The following is an 18858-nucleotide window of genomic DNA, read 5'->3' as shown; positions in this document are numbered from 1 at the left end:
GTTTTAATGGATGCAGTATGTGATTTAGTATTGTCTTGCTGAAATATGCAAGACGTTCACTGAAACAGACGCCATTTGGATGGGAGCATATGTTGCTCTAAACCCTATATATACCTTTTTAGGTGTACAAGCTGCCAAATCCATAGGCACTAATGCACTGCTGTAGCATCAGAGATGCAGGCTTTTGAACTGAGTACTAATAACAACTAAAGAGGTCCCGCTCCTCTTTAGTCCTGAGGACTGTGTTAATATGCATTTGTGCATTTGTGGATGGCACAATGAACTGTGCTCACAATTATTTCTGGAAGAGTTCCTGAGCCCATGCAGTGATTTCTTTAACGGACTCATTTCTGTTTTTAATGCAGTGCTGGTTGAGGGTATGAAGATCACAGGCATCCAGGACTAATTTTGGGGTGGGAAACTTCCCCACAGATTTCTCCAGATTTTAGAATCATTTAATGATTTAGTATCATTTACTTTTGCACCTTTTGTTTCTACGTCTCCTCTTTTTTGAGACCAGTTGGCTCTGCAAAGAAGATTCAGGCAGTTTTTCAGCCCTCGATAATATTTTTTTTCTTTTAAAAAAAGGATTTTGCTGATTAGTGAAAAAAGTAAACTAGACAAAACAAGAAAAACACTGGCTGCTTGTGTGTGGTCATAAAAATCAATATCATGTTAAACTACCGGTTTAATCTTTCAATCTAAGTTTATTATAAGTTTTTTAAATGTAAAATCTTGATCTGTAATCGTGTAATCGTGGAATAACAGTTCCTTGTTGGCTTCCCTTGCTGCATTTAAGCTACAGAAAAAAATTGACATCCATTAAATTCTCCCTCTGTGTTCTTCCCTGTCGCCCTCCAGGAGCACAATGACCACGTTGTGTTTCGAATCCCTAACACTGACCTTTTTCCACCTCCCTGTCCAGGTAAGTCCTCTCGTTTTTTTCTCGTACAGTAATTTCCAAATGTCAGTATTCATATAAGCTCTCATTGGTTTAATGATACAGAAATTCACTATGAGGAGCTGTTAGAGGTGGGGAAAAAGATACATTTAAAAATCTGGATCTTATTTTGATGAAACCCTGACGAGATGCAGTTTGTTACTAAACCTCAAAGGCTGGTGCTATTCCTTGTTTGGAGACGACACTTTTGTCCTTGACAGTTATCTAATGCAGTCAAATGTTCTGTAATGCAAGCCCCTGTTTGGTTCTGCTTCTTCACTCCCTTCACGTTCAGAGTCCTCAGGTTGTCCATCTGTCCTCCACGCCCTTCTTAAACGTCTCATTTGGCTGCGTTCCTTCTCCACCTCTCCCATTTACTCTCCCTCTTCCCTTACTCTTCCTCTCTGGAGTCACCTCCCCGCTCATTCCTATTCCTCTGTGCCTCTTCACCCCTAACTCTCTCCATTTGTGCTCATGCGCTCCCCTTTTTTCTGCTCTCCCTACCACGGGCTCTGATATTGATTTCTCCTGCAGATCACTGAACTAAAATACATGGTTGCATCCATCACTGGAATGATAACAGCCACTTTTCCCTCTCAGTGGTGTCTGCTTATGTGTTGCAGGATGCTCCATGAACAGCACAGAGGCTAAGATGCAGTCACGCAGGCAAAGCGAAGAGGATGGCGAGCTAAGCGATGAAGTCAACTGGTCTACCGAAGAAAAGCCGATACTCACAGAAGGTCTTCGACGCTCAAGAAGACAAGTCAGTTTTCCTTCAAGCTCTGATTCTTTATCTGCACACTAACCTCCAAACACACAGTTGGCCCGCTGGGATCATGTTGGCAGCAGCAATGCTGAGAGAGTCACCAACAGAGAATCATCAGTGAGGAGAAATTAATATTTTACAAATAATTCAGATGATGATATGACTCATTTTTAATTCTGATTAAAAACAGTCCTAGAAAAAAAGAAGAAAAATTCTCAGGCAACACCTCAGGAATAAATTTGAACTCTGTTTAGACTCGTAGACCCGTATGAAGAAGTGAAGGTGTGAAGTTGAACAGTCTGTCTGGGCGACAGCCTTTATGGTTCCTCATTAATTTTACCTTCACAGGGTGAATGTTTGGCTTTGCACAGATGTCTGTATGCATCCTTCAGGGTAACTCAGAGCAGACTTAAAAACAAGTGTAATAAAATGATTTTTTTTGCCTGTAACTTTTCATCTTTCAACATTATCCAAAGTACTACAAATTAAAAAATGACCTTCAGTGGCAGCAAACCCCATTTTCACCTGTGATCAATGGGCTCTTTCATGAGTGCGAAGCTGGTTTCAGTTGAGATAAGTCAGTCTCGTGCTCTCTGGACTAATCACACTATAATAAAGTTAGAATCAAAATGTGATGATAGTTGTTTGCTCAACATACTGTACTTAGGTCTGAGTATTTAAAAAAAACAAAACAAAACAAAGAAAACCCACCTGAGCACATTTATTTTTCAGAGCCATTGTTTTTCTTTCTGTCACACATGTAAAGCGATCACATGCTCATGCTGCAGTCAATCTTTTCAGGCACAAGTAACTAAAATCTGCTTATGAATGAATGATCTCCATGTTGTGTTGCCTTTTCAAGGACAAACTCTAGAGTTTCATCAGTGTCAGCATGTGTGCATGCATGCAGTGTGAGTAATAGTTCCACCTGCTGGTTTTGTGATGTGTGTGTCTTGTGGTGTTCTGTCTGTTTATCTTGTATCAAGGTTAAAGTGACAGCATGCTCAAACGTCTGGCTCTGTGGATTTTATTTTGCCCTCTTCCAGGTGAGGCGAGGCCAACGCACTGTCCAGACTGAGACCAAGTACATCGAGCTGATGGTGGTCAACGATTATGAACTGGTATCTGTGAACCTGGCAGCTCCCACAAGTTCTCTTTTGCCTTGTTTAAGTAACAGGAGTGATAATAATTGATTGTGAGTCTTGCAGTAACATGGTCTTCTCTTTTTAGTTTGTGCAGTTACGCCGGTCGACCACGCAGACGAAGATTTTTTCTAAATCGGTGGTGAACATGGCAGATTTGGTGAGGAGTTTATTTTTATATTTTTAATAAGAATAGTTTTAAGCCCTGCAGCAGATAAAACCTTTGATGTTCAGTGCTTAAAGGACAGGCGTAGATGGTATAAATGTAACAAAAAATCTGTAAGTTTCTAAATGTTTTTGAGTTCTTGATGTTTTGATTGTTTTCTCTTTAAGCATGGCTTCCCTCATATTCAATCAGGGGCTCTCAAGCTTTCTTTATGGCTGCTGCCACATTTCAGAGGCTTTTCTGGCAGATGAAACATTTCTGAGTTGGACAGCTGCCGTTTTGTATTTGGGGAAAGTCCTACAAGCCATTTTACTGTGACTTTGTTTTTAAGCCATGTCCATTATTATTTATTTCTTTTTCTCAAATGCAATAGGTTTTCTTTGGACATTGGCTGCTTTTTCACTCTTTTTCATGTATCTGACCTTTTGACAGGAATGTTTAACACTCGCCCATAAATCATTCAAGCATAAAAAATGGCACCTTAATCAAGGGATGTGTCTACACACATGACAGCTTAGCAAAAATCCGTGTCTTTAGGCATGTTGTTACTAGCAGTCTGTTGCTAAAGCACATAATTTGTTATAATTTCTTTAGTTTAATCTATTAAAAGTGTCAAAAAATATCAGTTTGACAGACATAAAATAGTATTTTTGCACCAACAAGGTGATTCTCAAAGAGCTGTCAACTGAAAAATTGGGATTGGCATGGAAAAGTGGAGGACAAAAGATATCCACAGTATGTGGAAGTCATGTCTTTAAGAAATGGGATGAATTCAAACTTGTTAATTTGAACCAAAAATATGATCAGTATGTACGGAGGAGGTGAAGAGAGCTACAACAGTGAGTGTCTACAGCCATTTGTAGCCATTTTTTATTTATTTTTTACTCTGATTGACAGTGGCCTAAATTCTTAGCATAACAATGATCCCAAACATACTGTCAGTGCAGCAAAAGCATACCTGGATAGAAAAAGCACACAACGGGGCACCATCAGTCATGGACTGGCCTTCACAGAGCGGGCCTCAACATTATTTAAGCAATATGGGAATTTTTTTGACAGAATAGAACAAAAAGCAGCCAACATCCAAAGAGGAGCTTTTTTTGTCCTCAATGAGCCTGGTGAACTATTTCTGAAGGCTACTTAAAGAAATCACAGGAAAGCTTGACTAGTAGAGGTTAGCCTGTGTTGAAGAGTTAAGATAATCATAATCCCTCTCAACCTTTATTTTTACCTTTTATACTATTTTTGCATGTGTGTTTGCACATGTTTCAATAAATGGCCCATTTATTTCCCATTTTCCTGTTAAAATATGAAGAAATGAGGGCTGAGCCAAGACTTTTGCAGAGTATTGCACATCAAGCAGAAGTGAAAATGTTGCATGTTTAGATTTTAAGTAGGACAAATGGTGCTTATAGTGGTGGATGAATTATTTTGGAGATGTTCAAAGATGTTGGGTACTCCGGCTTCCTCCCACCGTCCAAAGACATGCAGTTTGTGGGGATAGGTCAATTGGATAATCCAAATTGTCACTAGGTGTGAATGTGCGAGTGAAAGTGAGTGCGAATGGTTGTCTGTCTCTGTGTGTTGGCCCTGCGACAGACTGGTGACCTGTCCAGGGTGTACCCCGCCTCTCGCCCTATGACAGCTGGGATAGGCTCCAGCGCCCCCCGCGACCCTGAAAAGGATAAGTGGAAGCGAATGGATGGATGGATGGATGGATGTTTATTATGAACAGAGTAAAGCGATGAATCTTTACAGTCAGAAACCTCAGAGCACTCACTGTGAGCCTTTTGTATCATTTATATAATAACCTTCTTCCTGCCGTGTGTGGAATGGAGCTGATTGTATATGATTATCCTCTAAAACAGCCAAGAGCAAAAAAAAATCACTCCATGCTTTTGTCCTCAGCATGTGAAACCCTTCACTGGCTGGGGACAGTGACGGTTTCTGTGGCAACCAGCTGTTGCCTTCCTTCTCCATCACTGAAGTAGATGGTAAATGGTCTCCATTATATGCAATATTGCACAATTTAAATCATTATTATTCATAAATATGAATTAATATAGCACATTTAAGCGTAACAGATTGTATCCAAAGATTTCAGATGGAATTATCTGGAGGGTTGATCTGGAGTTAACCAGCTCTGACAGGGATTTTTAGGTAGACGGCAAAAGGTTACCAGGATGAATGAAAGATGGTTTACATGTTACGGTCTAGCTGAAGTATCTTTAACCAGCTGCACTGGGAATATTAGTGATTTGCATATTCCTTCAATATGTATGAATACTGAATGACCTTCTACCTAAACCGTGACAAATTTGACAAAAGATTTTATATGGAAATTTAATTTACACCGCTTCATGAAGCTGTCATTAAAAAAAATAGACAGAACCATCTAAGACGAGCTATTTTTATTCGAGACTGAGCTGTTGTACTCTATTATAAAGAAGGATCTAGTCCACAGCCTTAACCCACAGCACCCTCTTCCTTTCAGAGGGGTCTACTGCAACTGTTCACAGAAATTGGGCACTTAAATGATTACATACCAGGTGAGGATGCACAATCACGTGCTGATTATCTCTTTTAGATCTACAAGGAGCAGCTCAACACTCGCATCGTCCTGGTAGCCATGGAAACTTGGTCATCTGAAAACAGGGTCGCTGTCGGCGATGACCCGTTGCTCACCCTGCGTGACTTCATGAAGTACAGAAAGGAGAGCATCAAGGAGCGCGTTGATGCTGTGCATCTCTTCTCGTGAGTCTTCATTTTCTCGTCCTCATCCTCCTCCGGCTTGCTCTCCTTCTCTCCTAACAGTCTTGTCTTTACCACAGTGGGAGGACGTTCATGAGCAGCCGCAGCGAGGCAGCCTACATTGGGGGCATCTGCTCGTTGACTCGGGGTGGAGGGATCAATGAGGTGACATTTGTGCTCTCTACTGTCTACTAAACTTCTAAATATTGATATTTGTGAGGCTAATTATTAGCGTGTTTGATTGTGTGTTTCTTCAGTTTGGCAGTGTGGGTCCTATGGCCATCACATTGTCTCAGAGTCTTGGTCAGAACATCGGCATGCTAAGGAACAAGGAGCGAACAGCTGCTGGTAAAACTCAGTGTAGAGCTGAACTAAAGCCTTGCACAAGACTCACATTTGAGATTAGAATACTTTGGCATACAGAGGAGATCATGTTAGACTCAGTGACTGCAAGATAATCAGATCCTGTGGCTTTAAAACGACCCCAAATCATCATCCCTCCACCACCATAAGAAATCTAATAAACAGCACTCATTTAATTTGCTCACTGAGCCTATTCTTATACATTTATCACTGAGCAAACGCATCATCTCACTGTTTCAGGTATAACAAGCACATCCTCAGTTTCAGCACAGGCTTGTTTTTCTTTTCTCCAGGTGACTGCAGGTGTCCAGATCCGTGGCTGGGCTGTATCATGGAGGATACAGGGTAACAATAAATTAACCTTTCTGTACATTTTAGTAAGAATTTTGAGCAAAAACAGATGTCTTTTGATTTTCAACAGATTTTTCAGTTAATTGATAAATTGCTAAATATTTTCTGTTTCTTGTGTTAATCAGCTACTACCTGCCAAGGAAGTTCTCTCGCTGTAGTATAGATGAGTATCTGCGTTTCCTCCAGCAGGGAGGAGGCAGCTGCCTCTTCAACAAGCCCACAAAGGTGAGAGATAGTAACTGACTATCTTAAGGTCAAGATTAATCTCTTTTGTAGGGATAGAAATATAAGAAAAACTCTCATTTCTTGCTGTAGCTCCTAGACCCATCAGAGTGTGGCAATGGGTATGTAGAGCTTGGAGAGGAATGCGACTGTGGATCACTGGTGGTGAGCATAAACTAATTAATTCAACGATGGTTTAACTAGTTTTGTCTTTATACTGTGTTAGATTGTAAGTGTAGGTATTAGTTATGAGTTTGGGATGTGAGGACCTAAAAGAAAACCCTCTCTTTTCCTACAGGAGTGCACCCTGAGTGGAGCCAACTGCTGCAAAAAGTGCACTCTTACCCATAATGCCATGTGCAGCAATGGGCTCTGCTGCAGGGACTGTAAGGTAAGCTGTTTTAATGCATTAAACCATAATTCTTTCCATCCCCAAGATCCCTGTGCTGATACCTTATCTGAGAATATAAGGTTGCATTTCCGTCAGACTGATTGGAAATGCTACGATGGTACAAACTGATATAAACTCTTGGTAGAGGTGCAGCCAATGTTGCTAACTAGATAGCACAGATTGACTGTGTGTCCATCTCATTTTCCGTGCACCATTCCTCCACATGTCTTACATTTGTGTTCTCCTCTGCTGCTGATGCAGTATGAGCTGAGAGGGGTGACGTGCCGCAGTGCTGTGAATGACTGTGACATTCCTGAGACCTGCACGGGAGACTCGAGCCAGGTGAAAAAGAGCACCCTGCAGAGAAATTCAGAGATCTAACACCCACAGTGACTCTAAAAAGGCAGATGATGTTATTTCTCTTCCAGTGTCCCCATAATGTCCACAAACTGGATGGCTACACATGTGAAGATGGCCAAGTAAAGTTCAATTACAGTTATATTTAATAGCACATTCTTCACTCCCTCTCTTATCTGCTCTGCATCTTTAATTGCTCTCTTTTCCCTGCCAGGGTCGCTGTTATGGAGGTCGCTGCAAGACCAGAGATAGCCAGTGCAACACTCTGTGGGGCTTCAGTAGGTTTGGATTTGATATTGAGCTTTATTTCTTGATTTATTTTTTTATTGCCCTTTAATGGCTATTCATGCTATCGCTTTTCTTTGGCCATAACCTCTGTGTTTTTATATCTTCTTAATAAGTTAATTGTAACACTCACTGTAATAAATGTGAGTTTGTTCTCTTTTCCCAGACTCAGCTGACAGATTTTGCTATGAAAAGCTGAACTCTGAGGGCACAGAGAGAGGAAACTGTGGTCCACACTCCAGTGGCCAGGGATGGGTGCCGTGCAATAAACAGTCAGTGAATATAACTTTCTGTGTATAACAAAAGAACTGTGACCTATAATTAGATTATCTGGAATATTTTTAAGCTTTTATTGTTCCATCTTTTCTCTGTTTCCTGCATCAGGGATGTTCTGTGTGGTTTGCTGCTTTGCACCAACCTGACAGACAGACCGAGATTTGGCGAGCTGCAGGGAAAGGTCACCAGCCTGACCATCCACCATCAGAGCAGATACCTGGACTGCAGGTGAGGCAGCCTGATGAAATTCAAAACCTCGGCATGAAAAAATGTCAGTTTCATCTATTTTTTTTCCTATTTTAGTTCTTTGTCCTGTCAGTAGTGGATGAATGCACTCAGAAAATTAGCCTTTTGGAAAAGATTGCACATGAAGACATTATTATATTAGGTAAGCATGATTTCACATAACTGTCTGACCCACAGGGGTGGTCACGCAGTGCTGGATGATGGCTTGGATCTGGGCTATGTGGAAGATGGGACACCATGTGGGCCGAACATGATGTGTTTGGAGCGTCGCTGCCTCCCCGTTACCACCTTCAACCTCAGCACCTGCCCTGGATCCTCATCCTTGCATATCTGCTCCCACCACGGGGTGAGTCCACAACCGCCATCTGTCCCACCTCGGAGCTTCCTGTGTTTCAAATTTGGACTTTAGAACTTTATCTCATTTATAAAGCTTTGACTATGTTCGTCCTCTGTGTCCTGCAGACGTGCAGTAACGAGGTGAAGTGTATCTGTGATCCAGACTACACCGGGAAGGACTGCAGTGTGTTTGACCCGATCCCAACCCCCACCTCGCCAGATGGCCCAGAGAAGTACAAAGGTAACCTCACAGAGCAGTTTAGTCCTTTCATCAGACAGAGTACGCACCGCCAGCTCCACTAAAGTAACGGAGCTCATTTGCTTTTTGATCATCTAATCATTTGCAGAAGTCTGTTTCGTATCTGAAGTCCGTATCTTAAGTTCATACCTATTCATGCTGTTTAATATGATGTGCTTTTTATAATATTTAGTTGTTTAATAATTTATTGAAAAGATGCGACAATTAATTAAAAAAATATTAATAAATAATTACAGTGCATTTGTTTTCCCTTCAACAACAAACTGCAGCTACAGTGAATCCAGCAGAGCTGAACAACATGTGGTTGCAAAACAGGAGACAGAACACAGAAAAAAAAATCAAAATAAAACTTGGAGGAGTAATAATAGACTTTTATTTAATTTTTTGAAAATAAACAAACAGAAAAATTAAACTTTGGTTGGGGTTGTACTAGGATTTTCTAAAGTTTCATTTTTGATCTATGAACATGAACTAAAATGTTTTAAAACAGAAAATCATTTACATACACACCTACACCCTTACCCATCTCTTAAATCAAACTAATATACAGCTATTTCAATAAGTGTGATACTTTTTTTTCTGTAATTTATAACCTCTGTGCACTACCAGATTAATTTAAATTAAATCATCAAGATTTAATTGAAGTGCCGACTGTCAACTTTAGCAACCTATTGGATTTACTGTTTGGAAATTGGAGCCATTTTTATGCAAGAGGAGGAAAATGGAGAAAAAAAATGTGTACTTGTCCAAATAGTTAAGGACCTGACGGTATGTGGTGCAGAACATGAAGCCCCTTTTTATTTTCCATATGTACATAATGCGTATATTAACTACCCAAAAAGTCACTTATTGGTTCTCAGCACGCCTACATGCCTCTTCCTTTGCTCCCACAGGTCCCAGTGGTACCAATATCATCATAGGCTCAGTTGCTGGGGCTATTCTGCTGGCGGCGATAATCCTGGGGGGAACTGGTTGGGGATTTAAGTAAGAGCTCTGGCATGCCTCCGTCTGTGTGTGCCTGCCATGTTCCTTCTGTCAGCTAACGTAGACGCCTGCCTGCAGCTCGCTGCTGAACGCTTCTCTGCTTGCAGCCTGATCCATACTCACCACAAGAGAGCATGTGGGTTTCTTCATAAAGCGGGTGGATGTGCAGTAGATGGTTCACCATCTGTGGGTATGTCGAGGAATTTGGCACGAATGAAAGCATTTCAGTAGCTTGCTGTTTTGTTTTGTTTACATAAAATCTTCCCTGAAACTTGCATCATGGCATGAGATGATGATGATTAGAATTTGACTCCTATTTGAAGAAGAGTAACAAAATTAGGGTTGGGATTGTTGGCTGAGCTTTCTGAGGACAGAAACTTGTTGAGGGCATGTTTTTCTACTTAATACAGTTAATTCAAGAAAAAAAAAACAGTTTATTAATCAACAGTTAGTTGCTATTCTCTCAGGTAAATTTGTCCAAGATAGTGAAACTGCTGTAAGCTCCCATGTCAGACTGACCTCAGCAATTCAATGGGTGTGTTTGGGTATGCTCAGACCTCTGCAGCCCTCTCCTCCTCTCTGCATGGCACCAACAGCTCACTTTAGTGATGTTAGGAGTGCTTTGCTGCATTGATGAGGCTTTCTTTGAAGTTTTCTCTGGCACACTGGTGCACATATTAGAATCCCTTATTAGAAAGCACGTCTCTCCATAGTTCAGTGTGCACAGCTGGATTTGACTCCCAATCATCTTTCTTCTGCCTGCTTTATCCGCTTTGTCTTGTCTCATGCTAGCTTTGCCGTGGCACGCCTGCAGTATGCAGAGGAACGGATGCGCTCGTCGTAATCTTTTGCCTTCATCTCATAACTATAGCTTGTATCTACCCAGACAGATCCTGCACCAGCAGGCAGTAGAGTTTACTTTGTTGATAGCAAAAGATGAAGATGTGAGATTTGAAGTAAATGCCAGTTTTTCTGCACTGCGTGTTTTGTTTTTTTTTTGTTTTTTTTTTTGTTTGTTTGTTTTTTATCACACTGCTCCTTGAACACCAAAGTTTATAATATTGCTGTCCCTGTTTATCTTTTTCCTGCATCACTTCCGGTCCAGAAATATCCGGAAAGGAAGGTATGATCCCACCTTTCAGAGCTGATCCCAAAGCTGGGACATCATTAAATCACTGATGATTATATCACTGTATTGCCATCTGTTTTGTAAGAATCATCTGACCTTTTTCTAAGGACTCTCACTTGTATCTGTTACCTGCTTCTTTATTCTTATTTTTCCTCATTTATGATCCTTTTTTTAAATTATTATTAATGTGTATTTGTATAGAGACAATGGCATAAAGCAATGCCACATACTACAGTCTTTATATAGCTTGTGCATATTGCAGTACCCATTCATAAAATATACAAACTCCTATTCACTGTGTTATCTAGTTTGCTTCATTTTTATTTGTGCTGCGTGCCGCTTCAGAGTTGGTTGCCATTCCTAGCATATAGCTTCTGTGTTGATTTGTATCATTTCATTAATAAAAGCTTCACTTTTTATTAATGAAGTTTTTTTTTTTAAATTAAACAGAAAATTAATTGGCAGCTGTTTTTAAATCAGTCATTAAAGCAGTTTTTCGAGCAAAGATAAACATTTGCTGATTGCTTCTCCTCAGTTTTTGCCTCTGTCATTTACATTGTAGAAAACCGAAAGGCTCGTCTTTGGCTTTTCAGTTTGGGACTCAATCTTTATCTTCTTCTCCCACCTCTTTATCTTCCTTATCCTCTCCTCTTGTTTTTTTTTCTCCACCCCATTCCTCTTCTCTTTCCAGATCTAAGGGAGTTTGAGTCATATCTCTCTGCTGTCCTATCTTCCTTACACTGTGTGCAGTCCACTCTGAGGAGACAAAACAAAGATGTCTTCCATTACTGGCCCTCAGATTTTTCCTGTTTCTTATGTTGGTACTCAAGCCACCTGGAAAAATAAATCAGGAGTATGGAAGCTCTGAGGGCACTCCTACAGACCATAAAGTCTGTCTGTAGCTGTCTGAGTCACTTTTGCTGCCGTCACCTCCTCCTGTTTCATTTTGCCACATCTTTGTTTCTTTTTGTCTGGGACACACACAGCTTCTTTTTTTTCGCTTCGACAGGTCACAGCAGGTCTTCTGCTGTACTGACTGTTAAAAAGCTTCACCCCTTTAAATGATTTCACAGAAGATAGGCCATGAACTTCGCTCAGTCTTGACTTGTTTAATGAAGCCTTGTATTAGAGAACAGTTACATATTTAACCTCGTGGAGAGCACAACCACCTCCTCTCAGAAGTGTGACTTTAGCTGTAATAGAAGTGTAATAATATCAGGCTGCTGACATCTTGTCTGTCTATATGAGGGTTTTGTTTTGTAGACCTTTACATTCCAGAGTAATAGCCATAATTTCTCCCCTTATGCTTCCTTTCCTAATCCTAAATCAATGCTTCTACATGATAATTGCTAATGTATGAACGTGTAGTTCCAACCTGCGAGGGATGGTGTTGGATGGCCAGCTGCACATGTATGCACCCAATGTTTCATCCCGCTGTATGATCCTGTAATCCGCATACACACTATACTGTATGCATACATGTATGCTGAACATGGGTGCTGTTTGTATATAATGTACTGACCCCTTTAGACAGCTGTGACTCACTGCCGCTCTGACTGGAAGCACAAGCCTGAAGAGAGAAGACTCTTCCCTCCTGAAACTGCTTGTTTTGGATGATTTAATCAGCGAGAAGAGATGCAAATCTTTGCATCTTAGGGGAAATCTAGGAGAAAGCTTCTCTGAATGCTCAGAAATGTCACTGGCTCTCACTCAGGCTACGGCCGTGTGTTTTATACATGCCAGTATTAGATTTTCACACTGAAAAATGATAACGAGACAACACAGATGTCTCGCAGGATCTCCCTCAAGTCCAGAAATGTACATGAATTATTAATTTGGCTTCTGAGGGTTAGCTGATTATGCTTGGTCTCTAAATGGTTACAGGTTATATACTTCTGATTGAACAGATCCAGATAATGAGCAGTATATAAGTGCATTAAAAAATTGAGTATCAGAGCGTGTCGATCAGGTTTAGAGGCTTATACTCCTGTGATTGTCACACAAAGCTGTATTTTATCATTAATGGCATTAAGAGTCGTTGGCACAGGTGCCAGAAGAAATTATCCGAGTTACACTGCCAGCCAACCTACAGGAGCGTTAAAGGAGTGTTGATACGTTGAGTTGAAGTCCATCACACGAGGATCTCTAGTAAAGGCTCCTGCCTCCTGAAAATAACTTTAATAAATTGTTTTTGTAGACAAGAAAAAGACTTTTAACAGTATATAACGTCACATGTGCTCAATATTTGTCACCACAGGCTTCATTTAAAGGGTTAACATATCTGTTTAATTACAGTTGGACTCTTTCACCCATAAACGCTGTAGAAACATGAAAAAATCTTTAGGACATGTCTGTCCTTGAGTGTGCTGGAAGCTCAGGTCACACCATGTTTACTGTAGCTGTGATCACACGCTGTAGTTTGACTTATTAAAAGGACTTTGGCACTACTCACTATTAAAAGCCAACATTGTCTAGTTTTAGGTAACCTGGCTCTCAGTGTAAATACTCGTATTACTGTATATTAAAATCCATAATAAAACCTACCTGAACTCGAGTGACTCTGTGATCCACTGCATGAGTGTCTGCTGCTATGAATCCAGATATAATTAAACTTTTTTTGTTGCTGATTGTTTGTGTTACATTAGATTAAGTTTACAGCTAAACAATTTTAATACAATGTTACTGACTTGCTTAATATATACTGTATTATACTGTACTGAATCTGGCTTGAAAGTATTTGATAATTCGTAAATATTTGGTTGACCATCTGTGCAACGCTGACTAACTTGCTACTTCAGTTTCATGTTCATAATTCATAATGACACTGCTTGTTGTGACAGCTAGAATATTACTAGTTTTAAAGTCTAATTACACTGATCAGCCACTTTATTAGGTACTGCTAGCACAGGGTTGGGTCTCTTTTTACCTTCAGGACTGCTTATGCTTAATTCTTTGTGGCATAGATTCAACAAGGTGCTGGGACCATTTATCACAGATTTTGGTCTATCAACACATTGTCACACAGTTGCTGCACATTTATGATGGGAATCTCCCATTCCACCACATCCCAAAGGTGCTCTGTTTGACTGAGATCTGGTGACTGTGAAGGCCATTTGAGTACAGTGAACTCCTCGTCTTGTTCAAGAAACGTTTGAGATGATTTGAGCTTTGTGACATGATGTGTTAACCATAATCCTAACCCAGATCCGTAGCTACAAGGGAGGATGGATCCACGCTTTTATGTTGTTAATGCCAAATTTTTGACCCCACTGTCTGAATGTCACAGCAGAAACCCGGATTGTGGGAATCATCAGACTACAATAGTTTTCCAGTCTAGCTTCTGTTGTCCAGTTCTGGTGATCCTGTGTGAATTGTAGCCTCAGTTTCTTGTTCTTAATGATAGGAGTGGCACTGTGTTGCACATTCAGAGATGCTCTTCTGCATACCTTGGTTGTAACAAGTGGTTATTTATAGTCTTATAGTCAGACTATTCTCTGTAAACTCCAGAAAATCTTCAGATGTCTGACTCGCCAGCATCCCCTTTGCCCTTCAGTTGCTTCCAGTTTGCGTAAATTGACTCCTCATAATCTCCAATACCTTCAAACTCAGCATCAGGAGAGTCTGGGGCCGACCGTGCAACCTCCTCTGGTCCTAGAAAGTCCTGGAAGAACCATCCAAATCGCAATTACATTACAAGTGCTAAAACATGCAGCCACAAAACTTCTCCCTGAATGTTCAATAAACATCAAATTGATTATACTGGATTATTTTGGATAATCAATGTTTTTAAGGGATTTCATTCAGCATTTCAGGCAATCTTAGCTCTTATGTGGCCAAAGAATGAGCTGTTTTTGTATAAAGCTCACCTCATCAGACAGACCTAAGTATGTTTCTGCAAATGCCAACATCTTTTTTTGCATTATTGTCTGGTTGTAGTGTTTGAAAGCTTCCTGTTAAGACAAAGATTGGTGGCATGATTATTATAGAGCGATATTCAACTGTATTCTGCAACAAACTTTTCCAATTTTCATCTTACCATCCTGGGGGTAAAGTGGTTGGACTGAAGCCCCCACTGTTGACTGTAGGCTTTATAATATAGCAGGTTCTGCTTCATGACTGGGTCCTCAGGCTCGAACAGGAAGTAGCTGTGCGCACAGGGCACTGCACTGCGTCCATCGTTCACTGTGCAGAGAATACACAGACCACAAACACTCAGAGATTCAACAGCAGAAAGTGTTGAGAAAGAATATTCAGAATCTGTGATGATGCTGAACTTACACTTATAATAGGCATACTGGAGGTAGTGGTAAACAGTGGGCACAAATTTCACTACAAAATAACCCCCAATATTCGGTGTCAGGTTTTCTTCGCACCTCAGTTTGCACCTTAATGTGTCAATGTAGGCATCTGTTGACAAGCAGAAAGAATTCAGATTACATGAAACTAGAAGTGTGCTGAAAAACGGAAGAAACACTGGATCCAGAATCATTTGTGATTCTAAAATCACAGCTTTTACATTTAGATTTATTTTTAAAGAAGATTTTAGTGTCGTTTAGATGCTCATTAGTGAGTATATTGATAATCTGGACATTTTTAAATATGACACACCAACCTGCAATGACTGCATAGAAGTCTCTGTCTGGTAAAAGTTGAGTGATCCCTTCACATTCGACCTGACACAGGTCATATTCCTGGAAGTAGAGCCACAGAGCTTCCTCCAACTCTTGAACACCGCTGCTGTAGTCGCCCAAACCCACAAGTTTCACTCCTCTCAGAAATGACGTCTGGAAACAAAATTAGAAACCATTAGCTGGCAAATTGTAAATAATCCAAGTAAAGAGTTTGTTCACTCTATTACTTATAAAAGAAAGGCCCAATACAGCGCCTTCTACATCTCAAGCAGTTCAGTCTCATTGAAGTATTTCATTGTTTTCTGATTTGTATGTGTTAGCCCCAATAACACAGGAATGCATAAGTTTGGGAAGCTTTATACAAATTTTGCACCCACTCGTCCTTGCAGATAACTTCAACTTGTGAGGTAGTTTCTTGCAGGATAGCGTGTCAAGATTTCATGTTTGGGTCAGGAGTCTGTGTGAGCCAACACAAAAGCTTTGGCTTGTATTTTTGTTTTTCTTTCCAAGTGGAGTTTGGATCTGCTTTGGGGCATTAAACTGAAAACATAATGACTTTTCCATCAGGACAGTTTTTGGACTGACTCAATCAGTGTAGTAAATACAGTCAGTGTTTAGTAGAATCCATTCTTTGCTTTATCTAAACAATTTCCAAACTGTTTTTGACTTAAGCAGATGTTGCTTTGCAGACTTCATACTCCTTTTTTTCTTTTTTTTTTTTTTAAAGAGATTGCAGGTGAGGCTTTTCCAGACTTAAAGAACAATGGCTGAGCGCTTCTCACCTCGTAGAGTCGTTCTTCGTGGTCGATGAGGTAGCCGCTCAGGTCATACTTGCTCTTGTATTCCTCCATCAACTGCTGCATTTGCTGGTCCTCAGGGTTCCTCTGGAGGAAGGTGTGGGCGCATGGTACCGCCCTCTGCAGGTCATTCAGCTGTGCACACAAATTACTTTGGATGTTGTGAAATAGCGCACAGAGGTCTGTGGGTTTTTTTGTTTGTTTTGTTTTGTTTATTTCTGTCGCACAAACTAAAAATCACCGCAAAAATCGCTGCAGGAGTTAGAATTATTTATTTTTGTCCGACATTTGAAAGTCAAGAGAGTGGAATATTTGGAGGTATATTACACATGGTCCAAGATAACATGACGATTGTTGCAGGCCTCCGTTTAAAGTTTTCAGCTCTATTGCGCGTCCAAGTGAAATCAACCTATTATTTTTTCTTTAATTTATCATTAGTCTACACGCAGAATGTATATATTGATCCAAACCGAAGTATTTAAAAAACAAAAAACATAGTAGTTTAACATATTGCAAATACCTTTAAATAAATGGGTGTTGTGAATTAATTGGATGTTGTCTGACCTGTGAGTGAGCAAAGTGCAGGTATCTGTAGGGAGATCTTCTGCTGAAATCCTCCAGGATCTCTCGGCCGGGAGGAGGCAGCTGGAACGCGGGGAAAAGCGCCCTGCACTTCTTTTGACAGGTCGCCTTCATCATAACGTCCCAGTAGACGCGGAGATCCGGATATCCAGCAAAAGACTCGTCGTCATGCTTGCTCGAGTTACAGTGGCTCGCGCAGTGTCTCACGCTGTCCTTCAGAAGCCGGTACAAACGTAGGCTTAATTCCAAGTACTGGATCGATTCCGTCCAGTTTCCCGCTGCGTAATAATCCAGCGCCTTCCCGTACGCAGCGGTGAGGGGCATGAGGTCCTCTCCGGAAAAATTTCGGAAATTGTAGTTTTCATATTGTGCCTTTGTCATTAAAACAAAGGTCACACAAAGCAGTGTTACCAGCGACTCTACTTTTGCGCATAATGTCACCATGGTGAGGTCACATCCCAGTCCTCCGTCTTCTGTCTTAATGCTTTACCGTTTACTGTGTGGTGGTGGTCTGCTGAACCGCTTAGGGGTCTGTTGGAATTCATGGATTGGGCCTTTCAGCCGCGGCTGTCTCAAGTTTCTCAATGTAGGCCCACAGCTGTCCCTATAGTCGCCGCGATTCTTTATTTGGCACAATAACCGTGCGTAAAAGGGATTTCCAGTGCGCCCTCGGCGCCTGCCGTACCCAAAAGCATTCTACCAAAAAAAACAAAAAAAAAACAAAACAATCCCTTCCAGCATTGGTTATGAAATGATTGTCAATATTGAAACTGTTGTAAATGACTTATTGGCCTATAATCTGTCTAACATGTCTTATACCGATATCAATTCGAGATCATTCCGATCTTTGAAACGATCTTTTTCAAGAGAGAGCTGGCCAAGAGGGCAGAAGAAATTGCAACAAATACAACATCACAGTTCTAGAAAATAATGTTAGCGAGCCGAAAATACTTAATTAATTATAATGTAGGTACGGATGCGTCATAGATCCTGTTGACTACACAGAAACATCTGAAATCACTTCGATCGATTACTCTGTGTCGTACCAAGGTGACTTTTTCATAAGTCATTAATTTTAGTTCCATTTAATGTTTTCAAATTTAAGCAATATCACGCAATAAGCAGTACATATAATCTATAGAGATCTCGTTTTCATTTGTACAGATAAATAAAACTTCACTACACGTGAAATCTTTATTGTTTTCAAAACATAAGTGCTATATTGTTGGTGTTTCTTTGAATTTTTTTTGACAACGTAAAGGAAGTGAGCACCACATGAGTTGGACTGAACCAGAACTTCACGGCATTAATGAAAAGCTGAAACTTTTGAGGCTCTCGGGCTACTTTACGGCTCAGAGAGGCGATTCGGTTTGCCCACAGCTGTGTGCAGCGGTGCTGAGGAGTTAAGGCACACTAGAAGAACAGGCGCCGTTAATTTCAAAATAAAAAGCAAACGTTACATTTTTAGGTATCCAGACGCACTGACAGACTTCAAAGTGGTTATATGGTGAAAAGATGACATTTTGTGCATTAGAGATAATGTTTAAGCAAAGGCCGGAATGAGGAAATTTAGAACAATTTTCAAAGCCTGTGTTTGGTTAAATTATAAACCAATGTGAAGAAAAACATTCAGTGGGTAGCGATTGGAGTGATTTGTATTTCAGAAAGCACGTGATGACCGGGGACTTGTGTACTGTTATGTTTATCATTACTGTTTTTTACTTTGTGTTTTCCCCAGTAAAACGCAGTTACCTCTATTATAAGGCTATATCTTATTTTGAAGGAGTTTTTTTTTTCTTATTGTGGTAAGTTTGACGGAGGGGCTTGCCTCTCCCAGCTCCCACATTCCTTCCACCATGGTAAGAAAAAAAGTTTGTACAGCGA

At 40.5% G+C, this 18858-nt stretch overlaps 2 protein-coding genes across 5 annotated transcripts in view; one reads left to right on the top strand and one right to left on the bottom strand.

The window, feature by feature from the left end:
* The window catches only part of adam11 (ADAM metallopeptidase domain 11), a 29450-nt gene extending 15935 nt beyond the window's left edge, over positions 1-13515 (top strand). The window contains exons 7-27 of one of the 3 annotated variants that reach the window (XM_085170885.1): positions 862-925; positions 1564-1703; positions 2753-2827; positions 2937-3008; positions 5602-5768; positions 5846-5930; positions 6023-6113; positions 6422-6473; positions 6605-6704; positions 6795-6866; positions 7000-7092; positions 7354-7434; positions 7521-7571; positions 7664-7727; positions 7901-8006; positions 8119-8238; positions 8434-8602; positions 8719-8833; positions 9745-9835; positions 10941-10958; positions 11656-11797. In XM_085170885.1, the coding sequence (XP_085027011.1) occupies positions 862-925; positions 1564-1703; positions 2753-2827; positions 2937-3008; positions 5602-5768; positions 5846-5930; positions 6023-6113; positions 6422-6473; positions 6605-6704; positions 6795-6866; positions 7000-7092; positions 7354-7434; positions 7521-7571; positions 7664-7727; positions 7901-8006; positions 8119-8238; positions 8434-8602; positions 8719-8833; positions 9745-9835; positions 10941-10958; positions 11656-11671 (1842 nt within the window). In that variant the 3' untranslated portion in view covers positions 11672-11797. Of the gene's footprint in view, positions 1-861; positions 926-1563; positions 1704-2752; positions 2828-2936; positions 3009-5601; positions 5769-5845; positions 5931-6022; positions 6114-6421; positions 6474-6604; positions 6705-6794; positions 6867-6999; positions 7093-7353; positions 7435-7520; positions 7572-7663; positions 7728-7900; positions 8007-8118; positions 8239-8433; positions 8603-8718; positions 8834-9744; positions 9836-10940; positions 11398-11655 lie in introns of those variants that run through there. The other 2 variants (XM_085170887.1, XM_085170884.1) reach the window with 2 other exon arrangements.
* Positions 10817-18768, bottom strand: LOC146512667 (cartilage-associated protein-like). Of its 2 annotated transcripts, XM_085170895.1 has the most exons (7): positions 16957-18768; positions 16378-16527; positions 15577-15748; positions 15243-15371; positions 15001-15146; positions 14831-14914; positions 10817-14625 (listed from the first exon to the last, which is right to left on the bottom strand). In XM_085170895.1, exons 1-7 carry the CDS (start codon positions 17416-17418, stop codon positions 14479-14481), a joined length of 1290 nt encoding a protein of 429 aa, XP_085027021.1. In that variant the 5' UTR covers positions 17419-18768; the 3' UTR covers positions 10817-14478. The 2 variants fall into 2 exon arrangements, with proteins under 2 accessions (XP_085027021.1, XP_085027020.1); XM_085170894.1 differs by having other exon boundaries at positions 15001-15371.
* Positions 18769-18858: the final 90 nt, after the last annotated feature.

Source organism: Neolamprologus multifasciatus, chromosome 8, assembly GCF_963576455.1.
Source record: "Neolamprologus multifasciatus chromosome 8, fNeoMul1.2, whole genome shotgun sequence".
NCBI lineage: Eukaryota > Metazoa > Chordata > Actinopteri > Cichliformes > Cichlidae > Neolamprologus > Neolamprologus multifasciatus.
The sequence above is the reverse complement of the archived record's forward strand: the minus strand, read 5'-3'. Positions and strand labels throughout refer to the sequence as shown.